The sequence below is a fragment of the Elephas maximus genome, chromosome 3, assembly GCF_024166365.1.
Source record: "Elephas maximus indicus isolate mEleMax1 chromosome 3, mEleMax1 primary haplotype, whole genome shotgun sequence".
Lineage (NCBI taxonomy): Eukaryota > Metazoa > Chordata > Mammalia > Proboscidea > Elephantidae > Elephas > Elephas maximus.
The window spans coordinates 210,842,718-210,860,502 of NC_064821.1; the positions used below are offsets into that span (position 1 = coordinate 210,842,718).

Consider the following 17,785-nt stretch of genomic DNA (forward strand, 5'->3'; position numbering starts at 1 on the left):
GCGTAGTGGTTAAGTGCTATAGCTGCTAACCAAAGGGTCGGCAGTTCGAATCTGCCAGGCGCTCCTTGGAAACTCTATGGGGCAGTTCTACTCTGTCCTATAGGGTCACTATGAGTCGGAATCCACTCGAGGGCACTGGGTTTGGTTTGGTTTGGTTTTATTTGTTGTTGTTAGGTGCCATCAAGTTGGTTCCAACTCATAGCGACCCTATGTACAAATGAGTGAAACACTGCCCAGTCCTGCGCCGTTCTCACAATCATTGCTATGCTTGAGCACATCATTGCAGCCACTGTGTCAGTCCATCTAGTTAAAGGTCATCTTCTTTTTCGTTGACCCTCTACTTTTATCAAGCATGAAGTTCTCCTCCAGAGACTGGCCCCTCCTGATAACAAGTCCAAAGTAGAATGTTTTTACCTTCCTCGCTTCCAAGGAACACTCTGGGGTTACTTCTTCCAAGATAGACTTGTTCGTTCTTCTGGCAGTCCATGGTATCTTCATTATTCATTGCCAATACCATAATTCAAAGGCATCGATTCTTCTTAGGTCTTCCGTATTCATTGTCCAGATTTTGCATGCATATAAGGTGACTGAAAATACCATGGTTTGGGTCAGGAGCACCTTAGTCCTCAAAGTAACATCTTTGCTCTTCAACACTTTAAAGAGGTCTTTTGCAGCAGATTTGCCCAAATGCAATACTTTGATTTCTTGACTGTTCTTCCATGGGTGTTGATTGTAGATCTAAGTAATATGAAATCCTTGACAATGTCAATATTTTCTCCATTTATCATGATGTTGCATATTGGTCCAGTTGTGAGGATTTTTATTTTCTTTATGTTGAGGTGTAATGCATACTGAAGTCTGTAGTCTTTGATCTTCATCAGTAAGTGCTTCAAGTCCTCTTCACTTTCAGCAAGCAAGATAATGTCATCTGCATATCACAGGTTATAAATGAGTCTTCCTCCAATCCTGATTGATGCCTTGCTCTTCTTCATATAATCCAACTTCTCAGATTATTTGCTCAGCATACAGATTGAATAAATATGGTGAAAGGATATAACCCTGACACACACCTTTCCTGATTTTAAACTACGCAGTATCCCCTTGTTCTGTTTGAGTGACTGCCTCTTGGTCTATGTATGGCTTCATTAAAGAAGCAGGTACTCGATTTTTAAAAGTGTAATTAGAGATATAGGCATGACAGCAGAATTAGACCAATCACTTTTTTAGTGATTGGACCAATCACTACTAGTGATTAATTTGAGTAGACAAATAAGTCCTCTTCCTACAGAAAGGAACCTGACCAACTGAAGTGTTCCGGCAATTTCACAATGGGGAAAACACTCTCTGATTTCCTTCTTACTACTGCACAAAGCCTCCTGCCCTTTCACTGGCGTATTGTTCATTTTCTTTTAAAATGACCATATTTATTTAACTCATGTCCTGAATCTTGAATCTACATCATTTTCTCCTTTGATGTAAAGTTTCTAGAGGCCAAAGGTCATGTCAATTTAACTCCTTCCATCCAGTGTTTAGTATGTTGCTACGTGCAATTACCTTCTCAGTGTCCTTTTGTTCACCTGCTGGATCTATTGTTCATCCTTTAAGACTCACCTTTGTGATGCCTTCTCAGAACCCACCTCCGTCTTCTGATACAGTTGCTTCCATAGCATCTCGTTGTATTTCTATTAGTAATTATCACACTGAATTCTAATTAGGTTTTTGTGTTTATCTTCATTGATCAGAAACGGCCTTTCATCTTACTCACCTTTAATTCCAACGGAGTCTAGCTCAGTGCTTGTCATTCATCATTGAATGTTCGAAAAATAAATGAATTAGTAAAAGTTACTTTACTCCTTGGAAGTAAGAAATCATTTATGAATGCTTGTGATATCTATCTATCTTTCCATGATACAAGGGCATTTGTCAATAAATCACTGCCGTGGCAACAAGGCCTGTAGGATTCAGACCCTTGGAAACTCCACCTATAAAGTATTTGACTGCTTCACTTTTTAGTAGGTGTTTGGATTATTATTACGATGATGATGGTGATCATATACTAAATTATAGATTCTCTGCCCACAGGGAGTTTGCCAAATAATCATGTATTCTTAGCAATTAAACAATTATGGGAGGGAGGGAGGGTGACCAGAATCTGAACTTGAAGGAGAGAAACTCTACCAGGAAGTTCAATAATGAGACTTAATTAGGGGATTTTATTTGAAAAAAGTAAACCTTAAGCTACAGATTTAGTGACAGGCAGGGTACAGCAAGGCGTGGTGCCTTGGGAAGTATTTTATGCCCAGGTGACAGCTTGGACTGAGGGCTGCAGCCAAGAGAGAAAGGAATGTAAACCGGGTACCCTTCTGATCCTTCTGGTCTTGGTTTAAACGTCACTCCTCAGTCTGTCCTAACCATCCCATAATTTTCCACCTCCCCGTCCATGACCACTTCTTGCTATTTGTATATTTCACAGCACATACTCCTATTTGGAGTTACTTACTTACTAGGTTATTGTCTCCGTCCCCTCCCCACAACAGACTGTGAATTCCTGGAGAGCAGAGACCACGTGCTTTCGATTTATCACATGTATCCAGCATTTAGTGTAATGTGATTAGAAGGCAGTAAATAAATACTTATTGAGTAATGATCAAACAAATGAATGCTTGAAAAGTGCCTAAACAAAGGTGTTTAACCAGGTTAGAGTCTAGCCCAGGTCAGGGCAAGCAGGTCTAATGAGGCCAGAAATACAACACTTTTGAGGCATCTGTCAGAGGCTTATATTTGATGGCAGCAGCATGCTTATATAGAGAGAGTCCTGGACCAGAAGTCAAAAGATGTGGATTCTAGCTCCAACTGTCAATTTATACAATCATTAATCCACTCAATTCCTCCAAGCTTCAGTTTCCTCATCTCTGCTACAGGGAACTCAGGCGAGATGACCTGTGTGGTGCCTTCTGGTTACGTACCACATGCATTACTATTCAGCATCTACTGCGTGGACTGCAGCATGCTGCATGATTGCAGAGAACTGGATTCAATTCAGAGTGGAGGAGGAGTGCAAGAGGACAAAGATGTAAACTATTACATACCATAAAACCAAAAAATTTCCATAAAGCACCCTGTTTTAAGTGGAAAACTTAAATTCCATAACTCGGACTCTGCAAATATATTCTGAGAAGTTTGAGAACGTAGTAATGTGGTCAAAACCAAAACAGGAGAAAATATGATTTTAACTGCTGCGTATAAAACCTGGAAGTCATTAGAGGATGCAGGATATAACAAGAGGTGACAGACTCTGAAAAGTAAGTGATGAGATCTGAAGGAAAGAGGCCAATGGTGAGGACAGAGAACAGGAAGATTTAAATACTCTGATGGGTGCAGGAAGTTTCATAAATCTCCTCCCCAAACCTTGGTCCCTGCTGATGGGACAAGGGGGCAAGAATAGGCAACTGCAGAAAGAAGGCAAAGGCCGAAGACCAGAACTAAGTTCCTGCTATACACCAGGCTTTTGCTTGTCTTGCTCACCAGAGTAGCCCAGAACTTAGCATGATCTCTGGATCAGAGTGCTTTTTTATTTATCAGATAAATAAGTTTGGAGAAACTATTGATTTTGTCTTTAAGGGTGTCCCTAGGGCCTTGCATTGAATAGGCACTGTGTACCTGTTTGGTGAATTAGTGACCTAAGAATAAAAGACAGCATTTCCATCATCTTCTCTCAAAATAATTATGACATATTTAAAATATTTCCAGTTTCAGGTTAAAGTAAACGATATATGTAGTTGCTTCATAATTAAAAATCCTAAAATAGTTCAGGCCATAAGAACCTCCCACCCTCCTACAAGAAATGAGTATTATTTTCTTTCTAAAACAATAAAAACCCCAGTAATCTATATATACAATGCTATCAGAAAGCGATTCAAGAGGAACACTAAGTTGTTCAGGGTGAATTTTCTTAATAAGCAATGCTAAGGCATGTGCCAACTTCAACACCAGAAAAGCATTTAAGGTTTACCGGTGAGGTTCGTTTCATTGGTCCAGTTCCCAACCATTCAAAGGGTTTCCAAAGACATTGATTTCATGAGAGTGTTTTGAGCAAGGCAAAGTTGTTTGTTTTGTACCAGATTTCCCTCAGCTATGTTGTTTAGTGATGGGCTTCATTAAGTAACCCGCTATACTGAAATGGACCATCTTGCTTTACTTCAGTGTTTATTGAAACCCTGTGTTGTGTGTGGGCGGTTTATGGCTAAGACAGAAGAGCCATGCTTCTGCTTCCAAATCAAAGGGAACAATGTAAGACTCGAAGTTGTATTTGTAGCTTCAGGGATGGCCCGTTTACAGTATTTTAGACAATGACAAGTTTTGTAAGACAGGCAAATGCTCATGCAGGGTGGGTGGCATTGTGGGGGAGAAGCTGGTTTCACTGATAAGAGAGAAAAATGCATTATTTGTTGCCTCATCTTATTCTCTTCTAAAAATGGAAGAATTAAAATTTTATCTGCTCTTCTTTGGATCAGCTGGCTCTGAGTGTTCACCCTGGGAGGCTGTTCTTAACAGGGGCCAGGGAAGACCCAAATGGGGCAAACTGCTTTGGGGCATCGGCAGGCGGTGCATGCGGTGAGGTGGGAACTGCCTCTCCTCTAGCTTCTTGCTTCTGGTTAGTGGAACACCAATGACTGAAATGGCCTGGTCTTTCAGCCCCTGCCTTCGTTCCCCCTCAGGATGGGAAGTGGGGATTATCTGACTGCAAAAGTGTGAGCCAGACTGGGCTATGAGCTCAGTCTCCTTCCTTCCCTATGCTTACACCAAGATCTGGTGACCCCCAGCTCTGGGCTCTTTCAGTTAGGCAGTCCTGTTGGCATGTTCTGAGGCGGTGATTCTCACACTGGAGGGAGCACTGGAATCCTCTGGAGGGCTTGTTAAACACGGATTGCAGAGCCCCACACACAGCATTTCGAATGGGTTGGTACGTTTCTAAAAAGTTCTTAGGCGATGATGATGTTGCTGGTCCTGGGATTGGGCTTTGAGAACCACTGCTCTGAAGCATAATAAATGATTTTTGACCTGACTTTATTAGCACGTCAGTTCATTTGACAGATAAAGTAAGAGCAAAAAGAGAAAAAGTGCTGAGAAAAGTCCTAGGAAGGAAGAAGAAATGGTTGTCAAAATAGTTTGATGTCTTTGGGAGTTAGACTTACACACTGGTCGAATCAGTTTGGGCTTGTTGTAGAGAGCGAGGCCTGATACTAGAGCGGTCTTCTTATATTAGTTATTACTGACAAGCACTTGCTCGAGGATGCTTTTGTTTGCTTATGAAAATGGAAGGAAGTATAGAAAATGAGTATCTTTAAACCTCCATCCCAAATTCTCATATTTAGAAAGAGTAGGACTGAAGTCCAACCTAAAAGTTAACCAAATAAAAAGGAAAATGCTTAAAAGCTATATACAAAGATTGGCATTTCTAGCAGAGGTAACTGCCCTGGGGGGAGTTATTTGCATAAAAATGACATAGAAGAGTCTCCTTTCATACCACCAAAAAAACCAAACCCACTGCCCTGGAGTGGATTCCGACTCATAGCGACCCTATAGGACAGAGTATCCATGGAGCGCCTGTCGGATTCAAACTGCTGACCTTTTGGTTAGCAGCCGTAGCACTTAACCACTATACCACCAGGGTTTCCTTTCGTACCACAGCTCAAACACAGTAAAACCTGCAGAAGCCAGAACCTGGGTAAGGTGGAAACCTGTCAGAGAAGAAAAATTCAAATATTTTCCACTAAATAGAGAGCAAGAGAAAAGTGGTGTCTGCACCCTGCCAAAGGCGGAAAACTTGTGAGACCTGGAAAAGCAAGGCAGTCCTGTTGAGTTCTGGCTCTCACAGGTTTCACTGTATAACTCTCAAAAATTCAATTTATACATAACTCCATCTAGGAACGTGGAGAGTTATAGACCCCAGGTTTCTAAGGGTGACTAGAATCTGATATCAACTTGCCCAACTTTTTTACTTTATTGATGAACTAGGTCCAAAAAAATGAAGGGTTTCATCTGCTGGTGCCTCCTTTCTTTTGGCTATATCTGACAAATTTCTTAGAAAACAAAAGAAAATGAAAACTGCTGAGTTTTCTGGAATTGCAAAGAATACTTCCCAAAGGGGACTCTGCAGAACCACTTGTCTCTGGAGCTGCTCCAGGCAAACATGGTTCTGGAGGCATCAGCTTGGGTAGGGTGTACCATACTGCATCTCCACCCTAGGAACTCAAATGCCTTGCTTCTCCATGACCTTCTTTAATCCTTGCATCATTTTTCAAGGTCTGAGGCATGCATATCTTATCATCTGAACTACATTATGAACTTCCTGTGAACAGAGATTACTCCTTGTACTTCTGTTATAGATTGAATTATGTCCCCTAAAAATATGTGTTCTAAATCTTAATCTCTATGCCTATAGTTATAAACCTATTTGGAGATGGGTTGTCTTTGTTATGTTAACGAGGAAGGATTAATGTAGGGTTTCTCTTGAGTCAATCTCTTTTGAGATATAAAAGAGATTAAACAAGAGAGCAGAGCAGAGATAGGAGAAGAGAGATGCCAAGCCACACGAAGAGTACCCAGGAGCAAAAGCTAAGGACCTTCCTCTAGAGCCCACAGAGACAGAAAGCCTTCTGCTAAAGCTAGTACCCTGAATTTGGACTTCTAGTCTCCTAAACTGTGAGAAAATACATTTCTGTTTGTTAAAGCCATCCACTTGTGGTATTTCTGTTATAGCAACACTAGGTGACTAAGACAATGTATTGCTGTCCCAACACCAAGAGAGGGGAGTGTCCCAACTAGTACTTCGGTAAGTAGGAATCAGTGGATTGACTCAGAGTGCCCTTCTAGGTGGAATGGAAAGGCAGCTCCTTCTGATCCAGGACCTTTCCTTCCTCTTGTGAACGTCTGCCCTGAGAGAACAGATTGTGGGACACGGTATTATACATTTCAACACTGTGTTTGTGGTTTGCTTCTTATTTTGAGTATCCATTCGATAAGCAGATTTTGGATAACTAGAAGGTATGAGGCTAACTTGAGAAAAATCCTTTAACAGTCATGACTTTGTCCACATGGAAGATATTTTCTAATTTCTCGTCAAAAATACTATACGATGCTATCCAGCATATTTTGGCCTTTTCAGCTTTAGGAAAAGTGAGCCAATATTGTCCAAGAACAGTTTACAGTAAATGTTGGAAAGAACATAGGACTTGGAGTCATTTAAAAGGTTTAAGGAATTCTCTAATGTGATTCTTGTTGTATATTAGAGCCAACATTTCTTTCCCCTGTGAAAATGAACCCATAATTTTATAATCTATGTCACTGGGAAAGTATGAATCAATTCATGAAATCTGATATACGAACATAAGAAGAAAAAGAGTCCCCAATTTTTATCTGTGATACACACAAACATATAATATCCTGTATAAACTAGCCTCTGAGATAAATGGTAATATAATCTACTTTGTCACACTTTCTTTACGTTGTCTTAAATATCTAACTTGGATTTTACCCAAAGGGATGGTACAGACGTGCCCACTTCCGTAGTTGCGGCAAAAAGGGAGTTTAAAGGATGATTTATTTGCCCTGATGAACTCTGCTCGGTTTACAGTCTGCAAGAAGTTTATGACAGCATTCACTCTGGCAAGGTTTTCAATAGAACAGAACAAGAGAAGGGGTGTTTGTGTTTTAAGTGGCTCTTAAAATACACTAAACATTGGACTAATTCATAAGCTAATTTTGATTAAGCATTGCAAGCACCTCATTTTGTATCCTTTCATCCCCTCAGTAAGCCCGGCTTATGTGCCAGGCACTGTATCAAGAGTCAGGATGCAGAAAGGAAGACAGTCCCTCACTGCTCCTAAGGAGTTTCTAGTCTAGCTGGGGAGAGAGGCAAGCAAACAAAGACAGGAAGAAGAGGAGTGCTGTGACAGGACTGTGCTCAAGGGCTTTTGGGGACACCTGACCTGGAGGTGGAAGGAGGCTGGGGGATTAGAAGGACTTCCAGAAAGGTTGCGGGGACTGGCACTTCAGGAACAGGAAATAGTATGTGCAAAGGAAAGAAAGCTAGAAAAGGTACTGTCTGTTTGAGAAACCAAGTGTCGTTCTTTATCACAAGCACCAAAACTACTTGTTTGCCCCAAACCTTAATTTATAAACTGGATATCTTAGAGGATTTTTGTCTGTATTAAATTTGATGTCTGAAAAGCATTACTTTTCAGATTAGTTTTGTAATATTTTGGCCCCTGCACTCTGTCATTAACAACGGGTAAGATGGGGAGAGGAACCAACTAAAAGAGACACACAGAAGCAGAAGGTAAGAGGAATACAGTGTTGACAAAACTACACACAGAGAAAGGAGGTGATATTTTAAAAAAGACTTACAAGCACATGGCTACTGAACAAAGCTAGGCAGTCCTTTCTAATGATTCCTCCCTCCCTCCTCCTCCTCCTTCCTTCCCTCCTTCCTCCCTCTTTCCCCTCCTTCCTTCCTCCTCCCTCCGTCTCTTCCTCCTTCCTTCTTCCCTCTCTCCCTCCCTCCTTTCCTCTCTCCCCTCCTTGCTCCTTCCCTCCTCCTTCCTTTCTCCCTCCTCCCTCCCTCTTTCTCTTCCTCCTTCCTTCTTCCCTCTCTCCCTCCCTCCTTTCCTCTCTCCCCTCCTTGCTCCTTCCCTCCTCCTTCCTTTCTCCCTCCTCCCTCCCTCTTTCTCTTCCTCCCTCCTTTGTCCCTCTCTCCCTCCCTTCCCTCTCTCTGCTCCCTCCTCCTTCCATCCTTCCCTCCCTTCCTCCTCCCTCCTTCCATCCTTCCCTCCCTCCCTCCTTCCATCCTTCCCTCCCTCCCTCCTTCCATCCTTCCCTCCCTCCCTCCTTCCATCCTTCCCTCCCTCTCTCCCTCCCCCTCCTCCTTCCCTCCTTCTTTCTTCCTACCCTCCCTTCTTCCTCCCTCCCTCCGACCCTCTCTCCCTTCCTGTTTGGGAAATTCCCAAGGTGACCTCCAAGAGCTTACATTCTGTAGAAACTTCACCTATCTGTTGATGGTGGATGAAGTAAAACGATTTGTGACCCTCTTCTATGCTTCTGGCCTCTTCTTTCTCTGTTTCCCCTCACTCCCACCCCAGGCACAGGGGAGATGGGGAGGCAGACTGCTGCCAGCTGGGCCAAGCAGGAGAGGAAATGGAAAAAAGAGAGGGTGGGAAGGAGGTGCTGAGAACTAGCTGCCAACCAGAGTGAGAGGCAAACTCATACCCTAAGGTGTACATTCCTTTGTCATCATAAAGTCAAGGAGAAGAAGAAACAGAATCAAGGATAGGGAGGGAAAAGGCAAGACTTCAAATCTGCGTATAAAACTGTAAAATTCATTTCTGCTTTGGGAAGATGGAAAGGCTTTTATACCCCTTTTTGAGAGAGCAAGAACTTTTCAGGCATGGGTAGTGACCAGGATGTGGGTATATATTTACCTCAGAGAGGGGAAATAGGAAATTAGAAACACTGATAAAAAAAAAGTTTACTGTCCATTTCTTTTTAAAACAAAAAGTGATCATGAGGAGTTTGACTTAGAGAGGACCTGTGTTGTACCCACACCTCATTTCTGCCTGTTCATGATACCTGCTGAATTAAGAGGCCAGTTTAAAAAGCACCACCTGGTATCTTTCTGGTCACTTCTATCAGTCCAACTGGTAAAATGGAGACAAAGAGTTACTGTTTCCTAATTATGAGCCCAGTGATTTAAAAAAAATTTCAGCAGGGGGAGCTCTAACATGTCTTAGCGCTCAAATGTCAAAAACAAAGTTTCAAAGCAAACGGAGAAATACAAACAGAAAAACAAACAAGAGAGGCAGTGTGCTCTGCAAGCTGCCCTGTCAGTGAGCAGATGTTTGACCAAGTCCAATTAAACGCTTCGTGCAAAGCCAAGTGATGGTACTGGTGGAGGGGGCAGGGTCCACGTTTTCTCCCTCCTGCCATCTCCTGGTTCGGAGGCATTAAACTGGGCCCAGATTTGTGGTGTCAGCTCTTAAAAAGGGGAGGAAAAGGCTGATTTATAGGCAAGTCGAGAAGTTATTCTTTCCCTCTTAAAGTGTGATAGTGTTTTCGAATGAATCTTTGACTGCGTTTTAAAAGTGAATTTTCACTGTTGGCTGAAGGCACTCGGGAATTCCTATGGTTCACTCTCCCTTACTCCGTGGCTTGTCGGGACTCTTAAAAAAATTTTTGTATGTATTAGATATTTCTATGCTATCTTTCTGACGTACCATTCAAAATGTATTGTTAAGGAAAGATTTAGATTACAAAACAAGATTTAATAATAGGCCAGTTTTCTAAAAACACGCACAAAGATTTTTCCAAAACAGTATGTAAGGGAATAGACAACAACAACAACAAAAAGACTGGAATAATAGAAACCAAATATAAACAGAAATTATTTCTGGGTGGTAGAATTTGGGGTGGATTGTATTTCTTCTTCATGCTTTTCTCTGTTTTATTAAAATTTTTCATAATGAACAATTGCTATACTTTCGAATCGACACAAATAACAAATATTATTACATAAAAGAGAGTTTGTTACTCCAAATGAAACGGGACTCCTCAGGTTCTGAAAAAGAGGACTGTGTAGCACACATTTAAACCCTACTTTAAGGCCATGTCCCTCCTTTACATTCTTATACTTAAGCATAGGATTTTAAGTGGCCAATAATTCATTTGGAGAATAAAAATATAGATTTGGAGGGCATAGTTTCATCTATGAAGAATAAGAACTTACATTGGGTGAAAATATATCAGAGTCCACCTACTTCTTAAATTGTCAAGGAAAACCCTAAATGTCTGAGTTTCAACAAAAGACTGTAAGAATGGGGCCACGTTGTTCTGTGACTGCCTTGTGTGATTTTGGGGGTGGCTGATGAGGCATTTCATCCTGGTAAGGACAAATTTGTACCACTGTGAAGTCATGATATCACCCCTTCCCTTAAACTTGCCCGTGGTCTCTTGGTTCCCCTCTCACTTCTTGGGTGACTACTGTGCCATTTCCTTTGCTGATTCCCCTCCCTTCTCCTACTCATCCCCCCTCCCCAGCCCCAGAGGAAATATTCTGTAGGCTCCTGGCCTGGGTCCTCTTTCCTCTTTCTCTGCTTTCTTCAGAAAAGCATCTTCTCCCTGGGCTTCAATTATCACCTTCCTGCAGAAAACTCCCAAATGTGCATTCTTAGTGGTATTGTCTCACCAGAACCACACATTGACATTGGCCCAACAATACCTCAAAATTCAGATACCTAAAACTGAACCCATGAAATCCCTCTCCTTGACTAATTTTGTTCCTTCTTTGATGTCCCAATTTCCCATAATCAACTCCTTCCCTGCGGCTCAGTTCTTCTACGGTCTTTGCCTCGTCTCTCCCAGTAAGTTACAGAGTCATTCTCCCTCCGCCATCATTCTCCCATCCATCCCTGCTCCCTTTGTCTGTTCAGGCCTCAGATGACTGCAGTGGCCCTGAAGCCCCCCAGTTCTACAGCCCATCACAGCTACCAGGTGACTGCTCTGAAGAGAAGCCATAACCACGTCACTCACCCTCTCATAAACAGCCTGCGATTTCTGACGGCTTGCTGATTTAATTCCAAGCTGGCAGCCTTGCTTCTAATATCCTCTAGGCCCAATCTTTCTTTACAGATTTCTGCCTGTCTACTTATTTGTACCTTATTCAGACAAATGAAAAAACTCCGCTATAATATGAATGAACACCACACTTCATGCACTGCTCCCTCTGCCTGGAGCATTATTTTCAATTCCACTGTTACCTCTAAACCGCCCCCCCCACACCTTTTGATTTTTCCTCTGAATTTTGTTTATTTCGTTGCTGTTGGGCATATACACACAAAGTGTACACCAATTCAACAGTTTCTACATGTACAACGTAGTGACATTGATTACAGCTTTCAAGTTGGGCACCCATTCTCACCCTCCTCCCTCATTAACATAAACCACTGCCCCCTAAGGTTCCTATCTCATCTTTCGAGTTGCTGTTGTCACTTTGATCCCACATGGATAGTTCTTAGAACATAATGGGGACTCTTTTTTAAAATGAGAGAAAATGCTGGGTTTGTAAAAATTGGTGCTAAAAGCGTAAGGAATCACATCTCTCCTGGGCCATATAAAGAGTCTGCAGAAAGAGTTGGAGCTTTCTAACATGCACACACCAACCGGGACACAAAGAATTCACTCAGGAAAACACCGAGGCTTATATGAGTTTAACAGTCACCGGAGCTTTAGGGCAAGGCTTCCATCCTGGACGGCGCTGTGGGGGTGGAACCCACGATGATCAAAATTACTTAACCTGAAGGAAATTTTCAACCAACTCCTTTTAATCTCTCGCCAGTAAGAAGTCAAACTTTTTGTTTTACACCTTAATGGTATGCCCACATTTAAAATTTTTATACAAGCTCCTACAGAAACTTTAACTAGACCAATTCAGACCAAAAGTCACTAAATAAAGCTAGTCTAGACGGAAAAATCTATGAAAACCATATGTCTTCTAGGCATCCGTCTTACAAAAACTGCCATCATCCAGGAGAAATAGGCTACAAAATATGCTCTCAGGAAAACACTGCCGTAGGACCAGAGGAGCCTGTGCTTAAAAGACGGCTGGATTCAGGGAAAGTACACCCGAAACGTTCATAAATGAACGGCCTCCATTCCCACTTACGTCTAACCAGTAACAAACAACACTGAAAGACCAGGCAGAGGCAGATACCATCTATATTTTGATTATTCTAGAAGGGATCAAGAAAGGTTACAGTTTTGTCCCTCCACACTCCTAGAGAACACTAGGCCAAGGGATCCCAAGGCAGCTGAGTTCTCATCCTCAAAGAACTGTTTGGAATAGCGATGTCCATGGGTGATGCTAAAGAACCGGAACATTTTCTTCTGATCATGACTTCATCCTGCTAGCCTGCCAAGCACTGTGAGAAGGCAGGTGTCTGACATAAGTAATTAAAGGTGTAGGGCCCCGCTGAGAGACAAGGGGAGTCACAGGGACGGGGGTACGGAGCGGGGGTACGGTGAGAAAGCCGTGAGGGGGGGATTTCTAAAAGTTTGCTTTTCTAACGGGACATTACTTGCTGAGCCTTCGCTATTAAAAATATTACACCTATACATTTTCACATGGCAAAATGCACTTGCATTTAATAAGTGATCTGAAACTCATAGAAAAAATTAGAATTGCAAACTTTAATGATAAAAAAATAACATTTTAACTGAAAACTATGAACAATCTGCGGAGACTAGGAAAGTATTTCTAAATTGCACAGATTCTGTGTGACCCTCAAATATATTTTGCTGAAAGTTCTTGCTCTTCAGGGAGGGGACTTTGGAACACTACTGTAGCCATGGTTATTGGCATGACCGCCCTGTGCATTGTTCGGTCACCTAGGGGCCTGAGTGAACAATATATATTAAACAGCCACATGGTGAGAAAGGGCCTGGGTTGGAGGAGGTGGGGACAGAAAAACGAAGGAAATCTATAAGACGTAATCAATCATACATCAACTTTTTAAGGAAAGACGAGAACCAATATTTCAACATATTTACTCAAAGGTAATTTTTTTTTTTAATGTGCTTTAAGATGAGTTTTCGATACACCATATAGTTTCCAAGTATTGAGGTGGCGATGAGGTGATGTGGAGTGTTTGAACATGAAAACAAATCAGGCCACCGTATCAACAGCCGTCATTACAGATTCATAAATGGAACTGTGGTGCATTTAAGTAAATTCATCAAAGCCTATTGATGGATGAATCAGGGGGATATTTCTGGTCCACTAATTTTAGTCCTGAGTACCTGGATGCTACTGTTATTAGAGCTAAGACTACAAGTTTGCTTTAACTCAAATGACATGCAGAACATGGGTTTTATTCTGACTTTAGATCTAGGTGTGTGGAGGGAGGTTACTGCAGTGGGTTTTCCAGTTAGTACATACACTGACATTTCCTTAATTTTCCACCCCAAGAGGCAATAATTAAGGTAGAATTTGCCTCATGTGAAGTTTTATTCTTTTAGTTATTAAAATATTTTCCAACACTACTGACAACCAAAAAGGAATTCTAGTTGTTTTAAAAATAAGCAGATGGTGCCATGAGTTTTTGTAGCTTTTCCTCCATGAATGGTGGTCTTGCGGTGCAGACTTACTTGGCGAAGGCCCTTGAGCACAATCCTAAGGGTAGATTTCCTTGAGGGAAAAATTTCATTCACTCTTAAAATTGGCTTTGAGAATAATCCTAATATAAACTTAAAAAAATACACATGGTACTGACTCTGAGTTTCAACATGATTTCAAAAATCGTTTTCTTCTCCTGCTTTCCTAAGAGGTCTCAGTGTACATGAAGGAGGATGTGTACTGATCTTTTGAGATAAACAACATACCTCAAATGAGTGTTACTGATTTAAGTAAACAGGCTGAAAATACATTTAGTTGATGATGCCTCATGAAAATCTGAAACCAAATACAGGTGGTATTCACACGGTGTGAGGCAACTGGGCTACTGGATTATAAAATAAGGTCTTTTCCATTGATAATAGCCCAGATCCTATGCAAAGCCACCTAGGGTCTCCTTGCACTGCCTCACCTCTGCTTAGTTTTCAAAACCGCCAGAGATGCTTGGGGATGCTGGTGTGATGGTCTGTCTCGGTGGTGGTGATTCAGGTCTTTAACTTAATCTCCCTTTAAGTTGGTTCACAGCCCTTGTAACTTGCCATTATCCCTTCCGCCAAAAAGAGGGTAAGACACGGAGCTTATTTCTGAATTTCATATTATTCTGGGTTCCCCTAAGATCAGCAAGAAGAGTATTTACACTGTCTCTTATTTTTCAGCATTGAACTCCCAGTGGGGAAAAATGTTCGACTTCAGGAAGATTTAGAATTCTCTGAGTAACTGCCTTGCCACAGATTATGAGTAATTAAGAATTTTACCACAATTCTGACTCATAGCAACCCTGCAGGACAGAGTAGAACTGCCCCACAGGGTTTCCTAGGCTGTAATCTTTATGGAAGCAGACTGCCACATCTTTCTCTCTCAGTGGCTGGTGGGTTCGAACCACAGATCTTTCGGTTAGCAGCTGAGCACTTAACCACTGTGCCACCAGGGCTGCTTGACTGGAAAATAGGAGTGGACATTTGCTAGTGCCGATGGGAATAGTTCCAAAATCATTCAAGAAATTAGGGCACTTGCTAACTGTGGGTTTAGACTCTGGCCTGTGTAGAGAGTTGCCATGTGACCTGGACTTCATCTAAACACTAATACTGTGGCCACAACATGCATGTGGATTCACCAGAAGAGAAGGGAAGAAATGCAGTTTATTTCTCAATTTCATATTAATCTTGCACATTCCCGGGGTTCCCACAAGATCAGCAAGAATATTGACACCTTGTCCTATTTTTCAGTGTTTAAAACGACTCCTCACGCGGACAATGCTGACTTCGTGAAGCCTGAGAACCCTCTGTCTCTGAGTAATGGCCTTGCCACTGATTATGAGTAATTAGGAATTTTGCTACAATCCTGACTCACGCCTGCACATTCTCCCTTCCAACACTGCCCCCACCCCGCTTTCTAAAACCTTGGCCAGAACCTAAAGTGTCATATGCTTTTGGCAACAATGTTTGGTAAGCCAGATGGATTTCATCTGGCAACTGAAGGGTGTAAATATGTGTTTAGAGGCAGAGGCTCCCCTGACAATGCTTACAGTATGTTGGCACGAATAAGCTAAAGGACTTCAGTGTCGGGCGTTTCAGAATTCTACATCTGAGCAGCAATGCAGTTACGATAAGCAGACAAAAGCCACCAAACCCTCAGCTAAATCCTTAACTCCTTTCTCTCATTGCCCGAGATAAGCATTTAAGGCACGCCCTGAGTGAAAGATGCAATATTTACATTTTCTTTGTGAAGGTCCTGGCTGTCATAGGCTAAAGCCTTAAGCGTGACTTAACTTTTGCTTCTCATCTTTCCTGTAACTGATAAGTCAGAGGGAAAGGAGGACACTCCGGCAGCCCATTCTTGCATTTGGTGCCTGGACGAGATCTAGAGGTGACCGAGCCCTGACTCAGGGTGTGCCCTGACCCATCACCTGACGGTAACCGTCTACACGTGAAGTCTTTGCTCACAGTGAGGGACCACAGGGGGCGGTGATGAAATCCAAGTGCTAGCCTGTGTGTGTCTACAGAGCTGTCTGCTTACAATGGGGAGAATTTTTTTTCTTGTCTTTGAGCTGACACCAACTTTTATATAGGAACGTTCAGCAGATTCCAGCTGGTGACAATTTGCTGCTGGATGGCCACAGGAAGAATAATAACCGTTTGTGCCTTTTTCACTGGCCAGCGGCCCCCCTGCCAGACTCCCGTCTCGGCTGTCTATTGCTCAGGTGAAGCCCAGGGCAGGGCTGGGTACCCCGAAACTTGAAGCGGCTTTCCCTTCGACAGCAGAAATGCAGAGCCCCAAAGAGAACAACGACCCAGCTATTTGATATTATTTGTCACGGGACATGGATGCAGTTGTACTTGGTTAGCCGAAGGCCGGCTTCCACGGGGCTAAAGCGGAGCCTGTTACGTTTACTGCTGCCGGCCGGCCGTCTGCATTTACGTTGCTCCCATCTTGCCTGACCTGGACCCCCCCACCCTTCCCTTTTTTCTTTTCCATCCGACATTGGATGTTTGGCAAAGTCAGGGATACACAGAAACCTGAAAGACAATCTGAAGTCTACCTGATGCATCTGCAAAGCTCCCGGATTGATTCTGACCTTAGGAACGCTGGCAGTTCTGTTCCCAGGCCTCGCCTAAACAAACTGCCAGTCATTCTCTACTGTGGGAGGGTGGGGATGTTTGTGTCAAGTAGGCTACAGCTTGCTAGACCCAAGGAGGAAACCACCAAACTAATTTTACTTTCACTTAAACCAGATTGAAACCAAGACCCGAAGAATGAGAAACTTTGACGTTAACCACGGATTCACCTCAGTGAAATACTACGTTACAACCAGAACCATAATGGAGTTCTAATGAGGCTTTTGATGGGATATTTAACTGAGGGGCTTAAGTTCAACTGGACACTTTCTTTAGTAAACAGCATGTGACTGAATTTCTGTTTTCCTTGAAGTACATTAAGCGTCATGACAGCTCATTTTAAACCTGCAACAAACTGTTAACTGCATCTGGGGTCTCAGTCACAAATTCTGTCACACACTAGCCTGGTGAAGCGCTGAAAATATCAAGAATCAGAAAGAAAATCCTCAATTTGTTTTGATTCTTGGCAATTATACTCTTAAAAATCTTTGCTTGACTTTGAAATCCAGTTGCTAAAAAAAAAAAAACATTCCCTGAATATCAGAATACCTAATTACAAATTTATTTGTTCTTGAAAGGGGGAGGATAGCTAGTGGAATAGAAAGCTCAAGGCTGAGAGCAGAAATTACAAGAAGAATTCATCAGTGGTCCAAGCGACACTCAGTGTCTAAAAGAAGTCACAATCTGAGAGAGCTGCGGGAGGGAGGGAGCCAGGGAGCGTCCAGCGCGTGGCCGAGGGGCGGCAGACGCAGGCTGGTCACAGCAGTTGCTCAATCGTCCATACACCCTTAGCCCACGGCTTCAAGGCTCTGCAGCTTCATCCTTCATGGCACCAAACCTTGATGTTAGGGATGCAATGACACACTCATAACAACCGTGGGTTTGTCCTTACTCAAAATTTGGGGGACTGGCTGGAAAGAAACAAAACAAGGAGACCTTATCCCTAAGT

The 17,785-nt window shown here is 42.5% G+C and overlaps 1 protein-coding gene across 5 annotated transcripts in view; it reads right to left on the minus strand.

Annotated features, from left to right (window-relative positions):
- The window catches only part of DNM3 (dynamin 3), a 735,481-nt gene that overhangs the window by 10,907 nt on the left and 706,789 nt on the right, over positions 1-17,785 (minus strand). Inside the window, exon 21 of one of the 5 annotated variants that reach the window (XM_049881211.1) lies at positions 13,268-17,747. The exons of the other annotated variants lie outside the window; for them this stretch is intronic. Coding sequence (XP_049737168.1) covers positions 17,729-17,747 — 19 coding nt within the window. The 3' untranslated portion in view covers positions 13,268-17,728. Of the gene's footprint in view, positions 1-13,267; positions 17,748-17,785 lie in introns of those variants that run through there. 5 annotated transcript variants of the gene reach the window in all.